This window comes from Salvelinus fontinalis, chromosome 30 (assembly GCF_029448725.1).
Source record: "Salvelinus fontinalis isolate EN_2023a chromosome 30, ASM2944872v1, whole genome shotgun sequence".
NCBI classification, from domain to species: Eukaryota; Metazoa; Chordata; class Actinopteri; order Salmoniformes; family Salmonidae; genus Salvelinus; species Salvelinus fontinalis.
Window position 1 is genome coordinate 16544621 of NC_074694.1, and position 21834 is coordinate 16566454.

The 21834-nt window shown below is 44.8% G+C and overlaps 1 protein-coding gene across 2 annotated transcripts in view; it reads left to right on the forward strand.

The window, feature by feature from the left end:
- LOC129828726 (slit homolog 1 protein-like) overlaps positions 1-21578 on the forward strand; it is a 193016-nt gene extending 171438 nt beyond the window's left edge. For both annotated transcript variants that reach the window (XM_055889887.1, XM_055889888.1), the window contains 11 exons: positions 3865-4028; positions 5130-5254; positions 6547-6784; positions 7418-7511; positions 7612-7749; positions 9688-9916; positions 10108-10238; positions 10498-10652; positions 12823-13111; positions 13660-13871; positions 16723-21578. In XM_055889887.1, the coding sequence (XP_055745862.1) occupies positions 3865-4028; positions 5130-5254; positions 6547-6784; positions 7418-7511; positions 7612-7749; positions 9688-9916; positions 10108-10238; positions 10498-10652; positions 12823-13111; positions 13660-13871; positions 16723-16961 (2014 nt within the window). In that variant the 3' untranslated portion in view covers positions 16962-21578. The remainder of the gene's footprint in view (positions 1-3864; positions 4029-5129; positions 5255-6546; positions 6785-7417; positions 7512-7611; positions 7750-9687; positions 9917-10107; positions 10239-10497; positions 10653-12822; positions 13112-13659; positions 13872-16722) is intronic.
- The last annotated feature ends 256 nt before the right edge of the window (positions 21579-21834 follow it).

Genomic DNA, 21834 nt, shown 5'->3' on the forward strand with positions numbered 1-21834 from the left:
TGAAGTAGGGCTTTACTCCCAGTGGGATCCAGGTTGTCTGTCATGTCAAAACCATCAGCTGTAAATCAATAGGCCTTTCCTCAGGAGAACAGAGGGCAAGAGAGGGAGAGGAGAGAGAGTTGGAGAATGAGAGAGAGTTGTGTGAGAAGGATGAGATAAAGAGAAAGATCTAGAGAAGTTAGTGGGGGATGAGATAAAGAGTAAGAGAAGTTAGTGGGGGATGAGATAAAGAGTAAGAGAAGTTAGTGGGGGATGAGATAAAGAGTAAGAGAAGTTAGTGGGGGATGAGATAAAGAGAAAGAGAAGTTAGTGGGGGATGAGATAAAGATCTAGAGAAGTTAGTGGGGGATGAGATAAAGAGAAAGATCTAGAGATGTTAGTGGGGGATGAGATAAAGAGAAAGATCTAGAGAAGTTAGTGGGGGATGAGATAAAGAGTAAGAGAAGTTAGTGGGGATGAGATAAAGAGTAAGATCTAGAGAAGTTAGTGGGGGATGAGATAAAGAGTAAGAGAAGTTAGTGGGGATGAGATAAAGAGTAAGATCTAGAGAAGTTAGTGGGGGATGAGATAAAGAGTAAGAGAAGTTAGTGGGGATGAGATAAAGAGTAAGATCTAGATAAGTTAGTGGGGATGAGATAAAGAGAAAGATCTAGAGAAGTTAGTGGGGGATGAGATAAAGAGTAAGAGAAGTTAGTGGGGATGAGATAAAGAGTAAGATCTAGAGAAGTTAGTGGGGGATGAGATAAAGATCTAGAGAAGTTAGTGGGGATGAGATAAAGAGTAAGATCTAGAGAAGTTAGTGGGGGATGAGATAAAGAGAAAGAGAAGTTAGTGGGAGATGAGATAAAGAGAAACAAAAGTTAGTGGGGGATGAGATAAAGATCTAGAGAAGTTAGTGGGGGATGAGATAAAGAGAAAGATCTAGAGAAGTTAGTGGGGGATGAGATAAAGAGAAAGATCTAGATAAGTTGGTGGGGGATGAGATAAAGAGTAAGAGAAGTTAGTGGGGGATGAGATAAAGAGCAATATAAGTTAGTGGGGGATGAGATAAAGAGAAAGATCTAGAGAAGTTAGTGGGGGATGAGATAAAGAGTAAGAGAAGTTAGTGGGGGATGAGATAAAGAGAAATAGAAGTTAGTGGGGGATGAGATAAAGAGAAAGATCTAGAGAAGTTAGTGGGGGATGAGATAAAGAGAAAGATCTAGAGAAGTTAGTGGGGGATGAGATAAAGAGTAAGAGAAGTTAGTGGGGGATGCGATAAAGAGAAAGATATAGAGAAGTTAGTGGGGATGAGATAAAGAGTAAAATAAGTTAGTGGGGGATGAGATAAAGAGAAAGATCTAGATAAGTTAGTGGGGGATGAGATAAAGAGTAAGAGAAGGTAATGGGGGATGAGATAAAGAGAAATATCTAGAGAAGTTAGTGGGGGATGAGATAAAGAGAAAGATCTAAAGAAGTTAGTGGGGGATGAGATAAAGAGAAGTTAGTGGGGGATGAGATAAAGAGAAAGATCTAGAGAAGTTAGTGGGGAATGAGATAAAGAGTAAGAGAAGTTAGTGGGGCATGAGATAAAGATAAGTTAGTGGGGCATGAGATAAAGAGTAAGATAAGTTAATGGGGGATGAGATAAAGAGTAAGATAAGTTAATGGGGGATGAGATAAAGAGAAAGATCTAGAGAAGTTAGTGGGGATGAGATAAAGAGTAAAATAAGTTAGTGGGGGATGAGATAAAGAGTAAGAGAAGTTAATGGGGGATGAGATAAAGAGCAATAGATGTTGGTGGGGGATGAGATAAAGAGAAATATCTAGAGAAATTAGTGGGGGATGAGATAAAGAGAAAGATCTGGAGAAGTTAATGGGGGGTGGGATAAAGAGAAGTTAGTGGGGGATGAGATAAAGATCTAGAGAAGTTAGTGGGGGATGAGATAAAGAGAAAGATCTAGAGAAGTTGGGGGTGGGCTTGCTTCTCTTTGGAAATCATTGATCCACAGTCAAGTGGCTTTCATGTTAGCAGATGACAGCTTTTGGACTGACCTGAAACATGAGCCTGTTAATCTGAGTAATGGAACAGTTTTGTGTGTGAGAGAGACTGTTTAGTTGTGCATAACTGTGCCTACATCAATTCATGCAGGAACAATGTAAAATGATGATTGAGGGCAGCGTTTTTAAACTCCCAGTCATTTTATTAGAGATATTTTTCATCAAATAAACTTTTCAAGGAGGTAAAGCTTGCTGGTCCTTTTTTAGAAAGGAAAGACTAGGGGAAATGTTCTGTCCAGCACCCCATTGACAGCACGAATAGCCAAAATATGTAACTGACTCATCTTTAATACTAACCTTAACCAAACCCCTAACCTTAACAATAACCCTTCCCTTAACCTAATTTTAAATATTAGTTCCCTTTCTGGAAGTACTGTACTGTAACAGTTGAGTGAAGCTCTGCGTTATCTGAAGGACGAGAGAGACACCTGCTGGTCAAATAGAGAAGTACATCTAGTGAACGTCAGCCCTCATGAGTCTCTGAAAATGCATCCTTCTTCCTGCCATGATTAATTAAATGATGGATGATTCCTCAAGGTGATTGGTGCCAATCCTCTGACTGACCTTAAGCTGTACCCAGTGGTGTAAAGTACTTAAGTAAAAATACTTTAAAGTACTACTTAAGTAGTTTTGGGGGGGGTATCTGTACTTTAATATTCACTTTTACTTTTACTCCACTACATTCCTTATCAAGAGAACATCCCTGGTAATCCCTACTGCTTCTGATCTGAGGGACTCACTAAACCCACATTCATTTGTAAATTATGTCTGAGTGTTGGAGTGTGCCCCTGGCTATCCGTAAAAAAATAAGAACATATTTAAAATGATTTATACTTTTCTTTAACTTGTTTCATGAGCTGAAATAAAAGATCCCAGAAATATTCCATACGCACAAAAAACGTATTTCTCTGTAATTTTGTGCACAAATGTGTTTACATCCCTGTTAGTGAGCATTTTGTCCTTTGTCAAGATAATCCATCCACCTGACAGGTGTGGCATATCAAGAATCTGATTAAACAGCATGGCCATTACGCAGGTGCACCTTGTGCTGGGGACAATTAAAGGCCACTCTAAAATGTGCAGTTGTGTCACACAACACAATACTACAGATGTCTCAAGCATTGAGGGAGTGTGCAATTGGCATGCTGACTGCAGGAATGTCGACTAGAGCTGTTGCCAGATAATTTAATGTTTAATTTCTCTACCATAAGCTGCCTCCAACGCCATTTTAGAGAATTTGGCAGTACGTCCAACTGGCCTCACAACCGCAGACCAAGTGTAACCACACCAGCCCAGGACCTCCACATCCAGCTTCATATAACCTGCCTGGGTGGGGGGGGTGGGGGGGTTCGGAGGAGCATTTATTTCTGTAATAATGCCCTTTTGTGGGGGAAAAACAAATTCTTATTGTCTGGTACCTGGTTCTACAGTGGGTGGATCTGGATCTGGCTCCCAAGTGGGTGAACCTATGGTCTCCCAGGCCCACCCATGGCTGCGCCCATGCCGAGTCATGTGAAATCCATAGATTAGGGCCTATTGAATCTATTTCAATTGACTGATTTCCTTACATTAACTGTAACTCAGCACAATCTTAGAAATTGCTGCATGTTGCGTTTATATTTTTGTTCAGTATAAAACCAAATACTTTTGTACTTTATTCAAGTAGTATGTTACCTTAGCGACTTTCACTTTTACTTGATTAATTTTCTATTAAGGTATCTTTACTTTTACTCACGTATGACAATATACATTTTTTTTTATAACAAACGACAGTTCCTACAACTGCCTGTCCCTGACCCTTAACCTCTGACCCTTCACCCTCAGGGCTATTGGTGCCAACCCCCTGTACTGTGACTGCCGTCTGCTCTGGCTGTCTGACTGGGTGAAGACGGGCTACAAGGAGCCAGGCATCGCCCGATGTGCCGGACCTACTGGCATGGAGGGCAAGCTGCTGCTCACCACCCCTGCCAAGAAGTTTGAGTGCCACGGTGAGATGGGTTAATTCATTTAGTTTAATTCACACCCGAGTCAATACTTTGATTACAGCTTTGAGTCAACTTGGGTATGTCTGTATCAGTTTTGCGCATCTGGTTTTGGGGACATTGTCCCATTCTTCCTTGCAGATTTTCTCAAGCTCTGTTAAGTTAGATGGGGACCTGGGGTGAACAGCAATCTTTCCACATATTTTCAATGGGATTCAAGTCTGGGCCACTCAAAGACTTTCACATTCTTGTTCTGAAGCCATACCAGCATTGTTTGGTTGTATACTTAGGAGTCATTGTCCTGTTAGAGCGCAAATCTTCACCCCAATCTACGATCGTTTGCACTCTGAAGCAGATTCTCATCAAGGATTTGCCTGTATTTGGCTCCATTCATTGTTACCTCTGTCCTTGCCAGTCTCCCCGTCCATGGAGCTGAAAAGCATCCCCATAGCATGATGCTGCCACCGTCATGCTTCACTGTAGGGATGCTGCCACCGTCATGCTTCGCGGTAGGGAGGCTGCCACCGTCATGCTTCACTGTAGGGATGGTGCCACCGTCATGCTTCACGGTAGGGATGCTGCCACCGTCATGCTTCACTGTAGGGATGGTGCCACCGTCATGCTTCACTGTAGGGATGGTGCCACCGTCATGCTTCACTGTAGGGAGGCTGCCACCATCATGCTTCACGGTAGGGAGGCTGCCACCATCATGCTTCACTGTAGGGATGGTGCCACCGTCATGCTTCACGGTAGGGATGCTGCCACCGTCATGCTTCACGGTAGGGATGCTGCCACCGTCATGCTTCACGGTAGGGATGCTGCCACCATCATGCTTCGCGGTAGGGATGGTGCCATTGCCATGCTTCACGGTAGGGCTGCTGCCACCGTCATGCTTCACGGTAGGGATGGTGTTAGATGGGTGTTGAACTGGGCCTGTTTTTTAAATTTCCCAATGATGGAGACCACTGTGCTTTTGGAAACTTTCAACACTCTAGAGCATGTTATATACCCTTCCCCAGATATGTGCCTCATCGCAATTCTATCTCAGAGAGTGTCATAGCAAAGGGGTGTGAATAGTTATGTAAATTAGATTTTTCTGTGTGGTAGGTGAGGTGGACAGCGGCGTTCTGGCCAAGTGTAACCCGTGTCTGTCCAGCCCGTGTGTCAACCAAGGGATCTGTCACAGTGATCTGGCAGAGATCTACAGGTGTAGCTGTCCTCCTGAATTCAAGGTGAGATCTCACATTAACCATTTACCTGCCGGGCTCTTCTCGCCATGTCGTGCATGCTTTTGGTTCAGTCCAGCTCTAACACATACTTAGGCTAAAATTAGGTCTTGATTCAATCTGTATCGGTGAAGTGATTGAAATTTAAAGGCAATGTTCCCGCGTTCGCGGGGAGACTGCATTCACGGTAAACGCTGCATGTGTCGGCTCAATCGTAAATTACCTTTAAATGTCAAGCTCACTATACAGTAATCCCTCGTTTATCGCGGGGGTTACGTTCCGAAAATGACCCGCGATAAGTGAAATCCGCGAAATAGAAAACTTTTTTTTTTTTTACAATTAGCAACTATTACATGTATACAAATACAGTGACTCACGTGTAGGCCGTTTCACTGCTCTTCAGACTGGGCCGCTGCATCCTGACTGCGCTCTGCAGTGTTCTCTTCTTCTGAAGCCCGCGGTGCAGGTGTGTTTGTTCGGGAGAAGAACATAGTGATAGGCAGCTGTTGTCGCTCTTTTTTCTTCTTTGCAAAAAGATCCTTGTACACCGACATGCCACCATCGATTACGTTGGAGAACTGTAATGAAAGGCTCATCAAAGGGTCCCATTCCTCAGCTACTCGCTTAAGTTCAGTGGCCATTCGCACCATGGTTGCTAAGCGACCAAGCGTTAGTCCTTCCTCCTCATCTCTCGTGTCCTCTTCTCCCTCTTCTCTTTCATCGTCGCTTTGTGGCTTTGTCATTTCTGCCAGCTCTGCATCGGTCAGCGGCTGTGCGTCTCCATCAATCAGGGCGTTTATGTCATCCGGACTCATGTCATTAAAGCCGTAGACGTACACATAACTGCACGAGACGACAAAATGATAGCACAATTCGTAGCATGTTTTGATACAAGAAGCGGGAGTGAGTTTTTAGCGAATCAGAATGCAGAGCACAATGCACCAAAAAAAATAAAAAAATGCATTATGAAAATCCGCGAAATAGCGAATCCGCGATAAGTGAATCGCGAAGTGGCGAGGGATCACTGTAGCTTTGAACATCGCCGATATAGATTGAATCAAGTCCTTACTTGTCTTTGTGGCTGTTGAGTTTGTCACAAGACCTCTCCACTTCTGACATTATAAAGCCTGTTGTTCAGCTTGTGCAGGCTTTTCTTCCAGCCCAGCTTTAGCACACCTGATTCCATTAATGAAAATGCATTAATTTGAAATCCAGTGTTATCAATTTCTTCACAGACACTGTAGCTCTCCAGGAACAGGGTCAACTGGTGACCACTGAACTTTTCTTTGTGTCTGCAGGGTAGAAACTGTGAGACTTCTCTGAACGCGTGTGTCAGTAACCCCTGTGTCAATGGGGGCACCTGCCAACTCGATGAGGAGGAGGCAGCAGCATACAGCTGTGCCTGTCCCCTTGGCTTTGACGGTCCTACCTGCCTGACCAACATAGATGACTGTGAAGATAATGACTGTGGAAACGGAGCTGCCTGTATAGATGGAGTCAACCACTATACCTGCCTCTGTCCACTGTACTACACAGGTAACACACATTACACTACAGACCAGCCTTCTCTCGATCGCTGTTGAGTTGACCTATTCGGTTGCAATTTTTCATCCATCAATGTAATCTCTCCCTCTTTCCCTCTCTCCCTCTCTCTCTCTCATCCCTCTTTCCCTCTCTCCCTCTCTCCCTCTCTCTCTCCATCCCTCTCTCCCTCTCTCTCTCTCTCTCTCCATCCCTCTCTCTCTCTCTCTCTCTCTCTCTCTCTCTCTCTCTCTCTCTCTCTCTCTCTCTCTCTCTCTCTCTCTCTCTCTCTCTCTCTCCATCCCTCTCTCTCTCTCCATCCCTCTTTCCCTCTCTCCCTCTCTCTCTCTCCATCCCTCTTTCCCTCTCTCCCTCTCTCTCTCTCTCTCTCTCCCTCTCTCTCTCTCCATCCCTCTTTCCCTCTCTCCCTCTCTCTCTCTCCATTTCCCTCTCTCCCTCTCTCTCTCTCTCTCTAACTCTCTCGCTCTCTCTCTCTCTCCCCCTCTCTCCCTCTCTCTCTCTCTTTCTCTCCCTCTCTCCCTCTCTCCCTCTCTCTCTCCCTCTCTCTCTCTTTCCCTCTCTCTCTTTCCCTCTCTCTCTTTCCCTCCCTCCCTCCCTCCCTGTCTCCCTCTCTCCCTCCCTCTCCAGGGGAGGTGTGTGAGGAGATGGAGGATGTGTGTGCTCCAGGTGTCAGTCCGTGTCAACACCAATCTACCTGTCTCATCACCTCTACTGGGCCCCAGTGAGTACACCATATCAACGTGTGGGAGACTTAAAGATTTGCGTTGTCACCCAGACCTAATGCCCTGGCTCAAGCTCACAGACGTTTGTGTGTGTTGCAGGTGTGTGTGTTCTCCGGGCTACGTCGGTGATGACTGCAGTGTGGACTATGATGATTGTGAGGGGAATCGCTGTCCGAACAGAGCTCAGTGTGTCGACCAACTCAATGGATACTCCTGCTCCTGCCCCGATGGCTACAGGTGAGGCCCACGCACACACACACACAAGCCTTAGAACTCATACACAAGCCTTAGAACTCACACACAAACCTTAGAACTCACACACAAGCCTTAGAACTCATACACAAGCCTTAGAACTCATACACAAGCCTTAGAACTCACACACAAACCATAGAACTCATATACAAGCCTTAGAACTCATATACAAGCCTTAGAACTCATATACAAACCTTAGAACTCACACACAAACCATAGAACTCACACACAAACCATAGAACTCATATAAAAGCCTTAGAACTCACACACAAGCCTTAGAACTCACACACAAATCTTAGAACTCACACACAAACCATAGAACTCATATACAAGCCTTAGAACTCACACACAAGCCTTAGAACTCACACACAAGCCTTAGAACTCATATACAAACCTTAGAACTCACACACAAACCATAGAACTCATATACAAGCCTTAGAACTCACACACAGACCTTAGAACTCATATACAAACCATAGAACTCATATACAAGCCTTAGAACTCACACACAAACCATAGAACTCATATACAAGCCTTAGAACTCACACACAAACCATAGAACTCATATACAAGCCTTAGAACTCATATACAAGCCTTAGAACTCATATACAAGCCTTAGAACTCATATACAAGCCTTAGAACTCATATACAAGCCTTAGAACTCATATACAAACCTTAGAACTCACACACAAACCATAGAACTCATATACAAGCCTTAGAACTCATATACAAGCCTTAGAACTCACACACAAGCCTTAGAACTCATATACAAGCCTTAGAACTCATATACAAACCTTAGAACTCACACACAAACCATAGAAATCATATACAAGCCTTAGAACTCATATACAAGCCTTAGAACTCACACACAAGCCTTAGAACTCACACACAAACCTTAGAACTCATATACAAACCATAGAACTCATATACAAGCCTTAGAACTCATACATAAGCCTTAGAACTCATATACAAGCCTTAGAACTCATATACAAGCCTTAGAACTCACACACAAACCATAGAACTCATATACAAGCCTTAGAACTCATACACAAGCCTTAGAACTCACACACAAGCCTTAGAACTCATATACAAACCTTAGAACTCACACACAAACCTTAGAACTCATACACAAGCCTTAGAACTCATATACAAACCTTAGAACTCACACACAAACCTTAGAACTCATATACAAGCCTTAGAACTCATACACAAACCTTAGAACTCACACACAAGCCTTAGAACTCACACATAAGCCTTAGAACTCTTATACAAACCATAGAACTCACACACAAACCATAGAACTCATACACAAGCCTTAGAACTCACACACAAACCTTAGAACTCATACACAAGCCTTAGAACTCACACACAAACCTTAGAACTCACACACAAGCCTTAGAACTCATACACAAGCCTTAGAACTCACACACAAGCCTTAGAACTCACACACAGACCTTAGAACTCACACACAAACCATAGAACTCATACACAAACCTTAGAACTCACACACAAACCATAGAACTCACACACAAACCATAGAACTCACACACAAACCATATAACTCACACACAAACCTTAGAACTCATATACAAACCTTAGAACTCATATACAACTTAGAACAATATCAAGCCATCTGTGCTACTTCTTCTTCTTTAGCAGTGAAGTTTCTAATGTCTCTGAATCTATCATTTTGACTTACTCACCCTTATCTCTCTGTCTCTCTGCCTCTCTTTCTCTGTCTCTCTCTCTCCCTCTGTCTCTCTGTCTCCTCTCTCTCTCTCGCTCTCTCTCTCTTTCTGTCTCTCTCTCTGTCTCTGTCTCTCTCTTCTCTCTCTCTCCTCTCTCTCTTTCTCTCTCTCTCTGTCTCTCTCTCTCTCTCTGTCTCTCTCTCCTCACGACCTCCCCTCCCGCATCCTCCCGTAGTGGTCAGTTGTGTGAGGTGCCCCCCTCCCCGCGCTCTCTGTGTGACCTGGCAGACTGCCAGAACGGTGCCCCGTGTGTGGAGCGAGCAGGCCGGGCACTGTGCCAGTGTCTCCCTGGGTTCGGAGGGCCTCGCTGTGAGAAGCTGGTCAGCGTTAACTTTGTAGACAGAGACTCCTACCTGCTGCTCTCTGACCTCAAGAACTGGCCCCAGGCTAACATCACACTGCAGGTATCTAACATCTCACTACAGGTACTGTAACACACACACACAAAGCTTATACACTGCAGGTACTGAATGAACAATTCAACAAGCATGTGTTTGAGATCATACATGTACAGTAACTTGGATTTTTGGATTGTGAAAGTGATGTCAAAGGGAAATGTGCATACCTTTTATTCTATTGTGATGTGTGTCCCCAGGTGTCGACAGCGGAGGAGAACGGTATCCTGCTGTATAATGGAGACAATGATCACATCGCTGTAGAGATGCATCAAGGTCACGTTAAGGTCAGCTACGACCCTGGCAGCCAGCCTGGGCATGCTATTTACAGGTAAACATACACACACGCAAACACACACACACACACACACACACACACACACACACACACACACACACACACACACACACACACACACACACACACACACACACACACACACACACACACACACACACACACACACACACACACACACACACACACACACAAACACACACAAACACATAAGCACAACAGAAACATTGTCTGTCTCTTTCTTCCACTCTCCTGGTTATTTCTCCCTCCCTCCCTCTCTCTCTGTCTGCAGTACTGAGACAATCAACGACGGTCAGTTCCACACGGTGGAGCTGGTGACCTTTGATCAGATGGTGAACCTGTCCATCGACGGGGGTCTCCCCACCACCATGGATAGCCTGAGGGGGGTCCGGCCCCTCAATGGGGAGGCTCCGCTATACGTGGGGGGTAGGGGCCCTCTCCAGAACACACCCACTTCCTCCTCCTCTGCTGCAGGCACTACAACTACTACACTACTGTCAATGTCACCCCCCACCCCCCATCCCAAAACCCCAACTACCACAAGCGAGCCATATCCTGACCCAATCCTGCAAGCTACCCAACTCCAAACCTCAGTTCACCCAGTCCATCCCCCATAACCACTGTGTTTGTTAGAGCGCGTCCAGCATACAAACAGCACACACACATTTATGAACACACATAACAGAAAACACACTGATAAAGCTACATACTCCTGCCTACAATATAAACCCCATAGACACGTATACAAACACTCAGCAACACTGCAAACCTGGTGTCTGATATAGTGCACAACATTAAACCCTTGGCCCTATGAGCGTCACCTCTCAAGGCCCACAGTGTTCAGAATACATACAGTATTCCTACCATATAATACATACAGTATTCCTACCATATAATACATACAGTATTCCTACCATATAATACATACAGTATTCCTACCATATAATACATACAGTATTCCTACCATATAATACATACAGTATTCCTACCATATAATACATACAGTATTCCTACCATATAATACATACTGTATTCCTACCATATAATACATACAGTATTCCTACCATATAATACATACAGTATTCCTACCATATAATACATACAGTATTCCTACCATATAATACATACAGTATTCCTACCATATAATACATACAGTATTCCTACCATATAATACATACAGTATTCCTACCATATAATACATACAGTATTCCTACCATATAATACATACAGTATTCCTACCATATAATACATACAGTATTCCTACCATATAATACATACAGTATTCCTACCATATAATACATACAGTATTCCTACCATATAATACATACAGTATTCCTACCATATAATACATACAGTATTCCTACCATATAATACATACAGTATTCCTACCATATAATACATACAGTATTCCTACCATATAATACATACTGTATTCCTACCATATAATACATACAGTATTCCTACCATATAATACATACTGTATAGTCCTCTATTTCTGTGATTCCTACTATTTCCAGTTTTCATCCATCCTTATTCAACACATTGCTATAGATCTCTGTCCTACCAGACACAGTCTTCACTCTGGATATGTGATGTGGTATATTGACATGGGTTATGATTTCCTTCTTTATTTTTTATTATTATTTTTATTTGATTTAACTCGGCAAGTCAGATAACTCCTTCTTAATTACAATAACGGCCTGGGAACAGTGGGTTATAACTGCCTCGTTCAGGGGCAGTAATACAGATTTTCCCTTGTCAGCTCGGGGATTCGATCTAGCAAGCTTTCGGTTACTGGCCCAATGCTCTAAACACTAGGCTGCCTGCCGCCCCAAACTTGTAAGTAATGCTCTGTAACCTGACTAGCCATTCTTGATATTAAAATGTTGAGTGTTGAAATAGAACTGATCTGATATCAGAAATGGCTGTGTGTCCAGAGTTTGTGATATTATGTTTTGGTGCTGTGCTGTGCTGTACTGTGGTGTACTCTATTGTGGTGTAATGCACTGTGGTGTACTGCACTGTTATGTATATTTGTGACTGTTGGCCACTGTATGAAAGAGTATGCTACACATCACCCAATACCCCTTCTCCTTTTCACTGTCCTCTGTTTCAAAGACGCTGTTTCGGGAATTCAATTAGTGTCAAATCAATGTATTATACCAGAGACACTGTTGAATTAAAAATAGTCAAATGTTAATTATTTAATTGAATTCTTTGATCAAATTTTCATTAAAAAGATTGGGAAATGGACCCGGCTCTATACTTTCCCTCCCTACTGGCTCAGTAGCATATTTATTCATTCTGGACCAACATGTCCTATAAATCAGATGTTGATGTTAGTGAACGTTTTGGAGGATTCGGCCCTTAGTTCTCCTAACTTCTCGTAATGAAGCAGTATTTTGGCTCACACTTCTATCAGATGTCTGCAGTATATTCACTTGCATATGGCTCTTTGAAAAAGCCTCTTTCTCTTCCTTCATTACCTCCATATCAGTCCTGTGTTAGCTGTTACTCTACTTCCCCTGCTTCCCACTCCCACTCTAACCAACATCTCCCTTCTTCCTCCTCTATCTCCTTCCCCTCCGTCTCTCAGGTATGCCTGTGGACGTCCACTCGGCAGCCTTCCGCCTGTGGCAGATCCAGAATGGCTCCAGTTTCCACGGCTGCATCCAGAACCTGTATATCAACAACGAGCTGCAGGACTTCACTAAGACCCAGATGAAGCCGGGTGTGGTGCCAGGCTGTGAGCCCTGTAGGAAGATCTACTGCCTGCATGGTATCTGCCAGCCGGACGGGGCACAGGGACCAGTCTGCCACTGCCAGCCAGGCTGGAGTGGACCACACTGTGACCAGCCTGCCGCCAACCCATGCCAGGGCAGCAAGTAGGAACAGACCACTGGGGATATGATGATAATGCATTACATTTCACTTTGGTTTTCACCAAGTCTCAAACTGCAATTTATATGAACAGCTTGAGACAGATCATTACATACAGTAACATTCAAAAGTTTGGACACATCTACACATTCAAGGGTTTATCTTAATTTTTACTATTTTCAACATTGTAGAATAATAGTGAAGACATCATAACTATGAAATAACACATATGAAATTCTGTAGTATGCCTTGATTATGTCTTGACGACAGCTTTGCACACTCTTGGCATTCTCTCAACCAGCTGTGAGCCAGGCCTAATCGCCCAACATCAGTGCCCCACCTCAGTAATGCTCTTGTGGCTGAATGGAAGCAAGTCCACGCAGCAATGTTACAACATCTAGTGGAAAGCCTTCCCAGAAGAGTGGAGGCTGTTGTAGCAGCAAAGGGGGACCAACTCCATATTAATGCCCATGAATTTGTTCGACCAGCAGGTGTCCACATAATTTTGGTCATGTAGTGAATATTGATTGACTGATTAATTTATATTCCCTAGGTGTGTGCATGGGAAGTGTATTCCCCTTGACCTGCAGTCGTACCGCTGTGAGTGTGTGGAGGGTTACCGTGGCGCCCTGTGTAACCAGCAGGGGGAGCTGTTTAACCCCTGCCGCAGCCACAACTGTAAACATGGACGCTGCCGGATGTCTGATTCAGGAGACGCCTACTGTCACTGTGAGGCCGGATACATCGGAGAGCTCTGTGACGCAGGTAGGAGACACACAGACACACATACATACACGTATTACTACTGTGGATACATCGGAGAGCTCTGTGACGCAGGTAGGAGACACACACACATACACATATTACTACTGTCACTGTGAGGCAGGATACATCGGAGAGCTCTGTGACCTACAGAGTCAGAGTCTCTGTCTTTCCTCCCCTACAGAGTCAGAGTCTCCATCTTTCCTCCCCTACAGAGTCTGTGTCTCTATCTTTCCTCCCCAACAGTCACTGTCTCCGTCTTTCCTCCCCTACAGTCACTGTCTCCGTCTTTCCTCCCCTTCAGTCACTGTCTCCGTCTTTCCTCCCCTACAGAGTCTGTGTCTCTATCTTTCCTCCCCTACAGAATCAGTGTCTCTATTTTTCCTCCCCTTCAAAGTCAGAGTCTCTATCTTTCCTCCCCTACAGAGTCAGAGTGTCTCTGTCTTTCCTCCCCTACAGAGTCAGTGTCTCTATCTTTCCTCCCCTACAGAGTCAGAGTCTCTGTCTTTCCTCCCCTACAGAGTCAGAGTCTCTGTCTTTCCTCCCCTGCAGAGTCAGAGTCTCTATCTTTCCTCCCCTACAGAGTCAGTCTCTGTATTTCCTCCCCTACAGAGTCACTGTCTCTAACTTTCCTCGCCTACAGAGTCAGAGTCTCTGTCTTTCCTCCCCTACAGAGTCAGAGTGTCTCTGTCTTTCCTCCCCTACAGAGTCAGAGTGTCTCTGTCTTTCCTCCCCTACAGAGTCTGTGTCTCTATCTTTCCTCCCCTACAGTCACTGTCTCCGTCTTTCCTCCCCTACAGTCACTGTCTCCGTCTTTCCTCCCCTTCAGTCACTGTCTCCGTCTTTCCTCCCCTACAGAGTCTGTGTCTCTATCTTTCCTCCCCTACATAGTCAGTGTCTCTGTCTTTCCTCCCCTACAGAGTCAGAGTCTCTATCTTTCCTCCCCTACAGAGTCAGAGTCTCCATCTTTCCTCCCCTACAGAGTCTGTGTCTCTATCTTTCCTCCCCTACAGTCACTGTCTCCGTCTTTCCTCCCCTACAGTCACTGTCTCCGTCTTTCCTCCCCTTCAGTCACTGTCTCCGTCTTTCCTCCCCTACAGAGTCTGTGTCTCTATCTTTCCTCCCCTACAGAGTCAGAGTCTCTATCTTTCCTCCCCTACAGAGTCAGTGTCTCTATTTTTCCTCCCCTACAGAGTCAGAGTGTCTCTGTCTTTCCTCCCCTACAGAGTCAGAGTCTCTATCTTTCCTCCCCTACAGAGTCAGTGTCTCTGTCTTTCCTCCCCTACAGAGTCAGTGTCTCTATCTTTCCTCCCCTACAGAGTCAGAGTGTCTCTGTCTTTCCTCCCCTACAGAGTCAGTGTCTCTATCTTTCCTCCCCTAAAGAGTCAGAGTCTCTATCTTTCCTCCCCTACAGAGTCAGAGTGTCTCTGTCTTTCCTCCCATACAGAGTCAGTGTCTCTATCTTTCCTCCCCTACAGAGTCAGAGTGTCTCTGTCTTTCCTCCCCTACAGAGTCAGTGTCTCTGTCTTTCCTCCCCTACAGAGTCAGAGTGTCTCTATCTTTCCTCCCCTACAGAGTCAGAGTCTCTATCTTTCCTCCCCTACAGAGTCAGTGTCTCTATTTTTCCTCCCCTTCAAAGTCAGAGTCTCTATCTTTCCTCCCCTACAGAGTCAGAGTGTCTCTGTCTTTCCTCCCCTACAGAGTCAGTGTCTCTATCTTTCCTCCCCTACAGAGTCAGTGTCTCTATCTTTCCTCCCCTACAGAGTCAGAGTCTCTGTCTTTCCTCCCCTGCAGAGTCAGAGTCTCTATCTTTCCTCCCCTACAGAGTCAGTCTCTGTATTTCCTCCCCTACAGAGTCACTGTCTCTATCTTTCCTCCCCTACAGAGTAAGAGTCTCTATCTTTCCTCCCCTACAGAGTCAGTCTCTGTCTTTCCTCCCCTACAGAGTCAGTGTCTCTAACTTTCCTCGCCTACAGAGTCAGAGTCTCTATGTTTCCTCCCCTACAGAGTCAGAGTCTCTATGTTTCCTCCCCTACAGAGTCAGAGTGTCTCTATCTTTCCTCCCCTACAGAGTCAGAGTGTCTCTATCTTTCCTCCCCTACAGAGTCAGAGTGTCTCTATCTTTCCTCCCCTACAGGGTCAGTGTCTCTGTCTTTCCTCCCCTACAGAGTCAGTGTCTCTGTCTTTCCTCCCCTACAGAGTCAGAGTGTCTCTGTCTTTCCTCCCCTACAGAGTCAGAGTCTCTGTCTTTCCTCCCCTACAGAGTCAGAGTCTCTGTCTTTCCTCCCCTACAGAGTCAGAGTCTCTGTCTTTCCTCCCCTACAGAGTCAGAGTCTCTGTCTTTCCTCCCCTACAGAGTCAGAGTCTCTGTCTTTCCTCCCCTGCAGAGTCAGAGTCTCTGTCTTTCCTCCCCTGCAGAGTCAGAGTCTCTGTCTTTCCTCCCCTGCAGAGTCAGAGTCTCTGTCTTTCCTCCCCTGCAGAGTCAGAGTCTCTGTCTTTCCTCCCCTGCAGAGTCAGAGTCTCTGTCTTTCCTCCCCTGCAGAGTCAGAGTCTCTGTCTTTCCTCCCCTGCAGAGTCAGTGTCTCTGTCTTTCCTCCCCTACAGAGTCAGAGTCTCTGTCTTTCCTCCCCTACAGAGTCAGAGTCTCTGTCTTTCCTCCCCTACAGAGTCAGAGTCTCTGTCTTTCCTCCCCTACAGTCACTGTCTCTGTCTTTCCTCCCCTACAGAGTCAGAGTCTCTGTCTTTCCTCCCCTACAGAGTCAGAGTCTCTGTCTTTCCTCCCCTACAGAGTCAGAGTGTCTCCGTCTTTCCTCCCCTACAGAGTCAGAGTGTCTCCTTATTTCCTCCCCTACAGAGTCAGAGTGTCGAGGGGAGCCTGTGAGGGACTTCTACCAGGTGCAGCGTGGATACACCATCTGCCAGACCACACGCATGGTCTCCTGGGTAGAGTGCTCCGGCGCCTGCGACACGGGTGCCTGCTGCACAAGCCAGCGAATGAAACGTCGGAAATCCACCTTTGAGTGCAGCGACGGAAGATCATTCAGCGAGGAAGTGGAGAGGACCATCAAGTGTGGCTGCGTGGGCTGTATGTAGCACGCTTCACACAAACCTGCTAACGCCGCCGAACGCACCACAGAGAGAACCGGAGAGGAGTAAGAGAAATAGTATAAAGAAATATATATAAAAACCTCTATGTATTATGGGACAACAGTCTTTATAAAATAGGACATTACCTCCTCTTGCTTTGGGTGTGTGACGTACAGAAACACACCAACCACCAAAACATTGTATCTGCAACATTGTTTCGGAGGGGTCTAAAGATGTCAAAGGTGTTGCATTCAGAGCAAGGACTCAACCAACCTCTCATACACACATGGTCTAAACCTCTGGCCTCTTGGCCATCCATCCATTAGGTCCCAGATAGCCTAAGAACCATCTCTCATCTTTTCTTCCTGATGGCAGTGTGTGGAATGTAGCGTCTGTCCTGGTCAGGGTGGCAGGAGGGAAGAGGTACAGAGATATTGAAAGAGAGGGAGGAGACTGGGGTTTGGCTGTAGTTGAGTTTGGTTAGGCAAGGGCTGGAGCTGGGCTGGAGTTGGGCTGGAGCTGAGCAGAAGCTGGGCAGGGCTGGTATAAGCTTGCCTGGGCTGAGTTGAGCCAAATAAGGTCAGGCTTAGCTGGGCTGGGCCGGACTGCAGTTGAGCTGTGCTGGGCTGAGCAGAGCTAGGGCTAGGTCGGAATATAGCTGGTCTAGACCGAAGCTTATTAGACTCCTGGAGCTTTTAGAACAAGATATGTCCATTATTTTCCTTATTTATAACACTACTGCACTGAATACCAGCACTGAAAGTCAGTGCCCTTCACAGTGCACACACATACATACACGCACCCACACAGTAGAGAATGGCCTTGTCTGAGCAGAAGGAAACACACACACACAAACACACATTTTCTGTCTGTGCAGAAAGGTAATTTAATTTGAAGCAATACACATTGAGATGCAGGTAGACTCTCCATTTCCCTACTGTAGGCTATAAGCTATAACCCCACCTGGAGCAGGCAGTGCCCGTTGAAGACCCATCTCCCAGCATGCATTGCCTCAGGATGATTTGCATAAGCCCTCCCCCCTTTGAGCAGGATGATTAGGCCCCTCAATGCCTTCAGTATTAAACGTCTGCAAACTGTTGCATGTGAGAAGTTTGCAAATGGATATGTAGAGCTTTTTATTATCATGATGTATATTATTACAGAACAAAGGTGCAGAATATAATTTTTTGTTTGTTTTGTTATGTCTAATTTCAATGATTTGTTTTGCATTATATTATATTACTCCTTCAGCCCTCTCTTTATACAGAAATGCCTAACAGATTCTAATATATATATATTTGTATTTCATTTTGGTATAGTATTTTTATATGTTAAAGAGTAAATCTGTGTTTTCTGGAAGCTTCCAATGGAACGGGCAGGATGGCGTTTGATTGGTTCCATAGCTGTTTTCCTTTGTATATTTCACTTGCTCTAACAAGCTAGTTTGTGATTGTCCAAAACAAGGTAGCGAATGGTTGGCCTTGTTCTATAGGAGGCGTATTTATGTACAAACATGTTTAATATTGTATATGTTGTCTTCCATTTGAATATGACATCTAATTCATTTAAAAGTCTGTCTGCTGTTTTGTTTTATTTATTTTATCTTAAGACTTTTTCCTGTAGAGTATAAAAGGCATAATAATTTTTGCAGATTTTCAAAAATTATTGGAAAAAAAGGAATACAAAGTTACAATAAAAACTAGTGTAACAAAAAAGAAAAGCTGTAAGGTATTTGTGACATCACTTAATAGCCATTGAAGACAGTGCTTGTGCCCTCTGGCTCAGACACATTCCTCATTGTCTGTTGGGCCCGAGTGGGTGGAGTTCAAATGCAAATGAGAGAGATGCCCCTCCTGCTCTGAAATAGATGTTTCCTGTATTTACCATACTCTGAAATATAGTGAAAGGGTTTTGATCGTCGTGTTGATTTTGTTGAAATGTTCCGTTGAATTTCTGTCATTTTATTTTGGGGACATTTTCCGTCGTAGATAGAAGTAATTATAAGATTCAAGTGAAACAGTCACAGTTGACTGAAACTTATCTGCTGTAGGAAGCTTACTTATTGTGGATGTGCACAAAGATGGAGTCTACATTTGACCTGCATTAAGCACTATTAATGCTGCCATCTTACCATTGTACTGTGGTGGGGGCATGGCTTGAATGACAGCAAACTGTAGACCTGCCATCTTACCATTGTACTGTGATGGGTGCATGGCTTGAATGACAGCAAACTGTAGACCTGCCATCTTACCATTGTACTGTGGTGGGGGCATGGCTTGAATGACAGCAAACTGTAGACCTGCCATCTTACCATTGTACTGTGATGGGGGCATGGCTTGAATGACAGCAAACTGTAGACCTGCCATCTTACCATTGTACTGTGATGGGGGCATGGCTTGAATGACAGCAAACTGTAGACCTGCCATCTTACCATTGTACTGTGATGGGGGCATGGCTTGAATGACAGCAAACTGTAGACCTGCCATCTTACCATTGTACTGTGGTGGGGGCATGGCTTGAATGACAGCAAACTGTAGACCTGCCATCTTACCATTGCACTGTGATGGGGGCATGGCTTGAATGACAGCAAACTGTAGACCTGCCATCTTTCTGTACATCTGCAATTGGATCCACCAATGAGTGTTTTGTCCATTTTTACATGTACAGTTAAATCTCTCTACTATGACAGAATATAGAACAAGCTTCAGAGATGAAAGAAGGTGCCAGTGGCAGAGTAGACCAGTCCAACCTGAATGTTTATAGATAAATATGAACTGAGCTCACTCCTGAAGGGGTATGGATCAGCCATCATCCTGTTTAGTTCACATTATAAAAGGTATAAAGACACCACATCCTGTGTTTTAAAAGTGGGAGACATACATGACTTTGGAGTAGGATGGAGACCTACAGGACTGTGGAGTAGGATGGAGACCTATAGGACTGTGGAGTAGGATGGAGACCTACAGGACTGTGGAGTAGGATGGAGACCTCTAGGACTGTGGAGTAGGATGGAGACCTACAGGACTGTGGAGTAGGATGGAGACCTATACGACTGTGGAGTAGGATGGAGACCTACAGGACTGTGTAGCAGGATGGAGACCTACAGGACTGTGTAGCAGGATGGAGACCTACAGGACTGCGGAGTAGGATGGAGATCTACAGGACTGTGGAGTAGGATGGAGACCTATAGGACTGTGGAGTAGGATGGAGACCTATAGGACTGTGGAGTAGGATGGAGACCTACAGGACTGTGGAGTAGGATGGAGATCTACAGGACTGTGGAGTAGGATGGAGACCTATAGGACTGTGGAGTAGGATGGAGACCTATAGGACTGTGGAGTAGGATGGAGACCTACAGGACTGTGGAGTAGGATGGAGACCTACAGGACTGTGGAGTAGGATGGAGACCTACAGGACTGTGGAGCAGGATGGAGACCTACAGGACTGTGGAGTAGGATGAAGACCTACAGGACTGTGGAGTAGGATGGAGACCTACAGGACTGTGGAGAAGGATGAAGACCTACAGGACTGTGGAGTAGGATGGAGACCTATAGGACTGTGGAGTAGGATGAAGACCAACAGGACTGTGGAGTATAATGGAGACCTACAGGACTGTGGAGTAGGATGAAGTTGAACCTATACACTGACTGAGATTTGGGGGGGGATTACGGTCAAATTTTGGGATTGGAAGGCTGATCCTAGATCTGTGCTTAAGAGCAACTTCTACCCAGAGCACCCTGTTGCAGTGGACTCCATGTTTGCCACCATGTTAACCCTGGTCTAGATTCAATCAGATCAAGTGCTCACCGGCGACAGCCGAAACCTGCATAGCTGATGTTCTAACAGTTTTGGAGGTGTAACTACTTTGGAGCTCTCAACATCGGCAAGCAGCTGCTCCTGATCATTGTCATGAAGCCACACCCGTCCCTCTCATGTTAGAAGTTCAGTACGAGAAAGAGTAGGCTTTATGGAAATAATTGAAAATCATTCAACTAAATTAAATAGGCTGAGAGAAATTCTGAGGTGTAGATTACATATCACATTCCAATGTTCAAACTCGCAAACGAGGCTGCATGGGCTTTCTCTTAATGCGACTCTGTGCAGACAATAGAGCCCTACAGTGGTGTCATAATACCCATAAAACCTAGCGGTCAAACAGGGAAATGGTTCCAATTGTTTTTCACATAGGGAATTTTCAAAGCACTTAAAATAAGGGCTGTGTTTCGTGTAGGCATACAGTACCATGGCGTGACGTTTTGATAACCATGTTCATCTCTCTAGGACAAGGTGCCTTTTATTAATATATTAGTCTCTATTTACTCTCAAGATCAAATTGCTAATTAGCATCAAAGTAGACATCATCTAATTTTAAAGAATGTAGCCCATTCATTAATTACTAAATGTAGCTAACATTAGATAGTTAATCCAGAGATCCTTACCTTCGCCTTGACTTGGCAGTCTCATCCAGATCATCATGGCATTTGTAGTTCCTTATACATTTACATTACATTTAAGTCATTTAGCAGACACTCTTATCCAGAGCGACTTACAAATTGGTGCATTCACCTTATGACCTCCAGTGGAACAGCCACTTTACAATAGTGCATCTAAATCTTTCTAAGGGGGAGGGGGGGGGGGGGGGTGTCAGAAGGATTGCTTTATCCTATCCTAGGTATTCCTTAAAGAGGTGGGGTTTCAGGTGTCTCCGGAAGGTGGTGATTGACTCCGCTGTCCTGGCGTCGTGAGGGAGTTTGTTTGCCACATTAGCAGCTAATTAGCAATTCATTTTGGGGGGGGGGGATACAGCTGAATATATTGATAAAAGTCACCATGTCCTACAGAGATGTACAGGGCAAGTTTACACAAAACACAGCCCTTA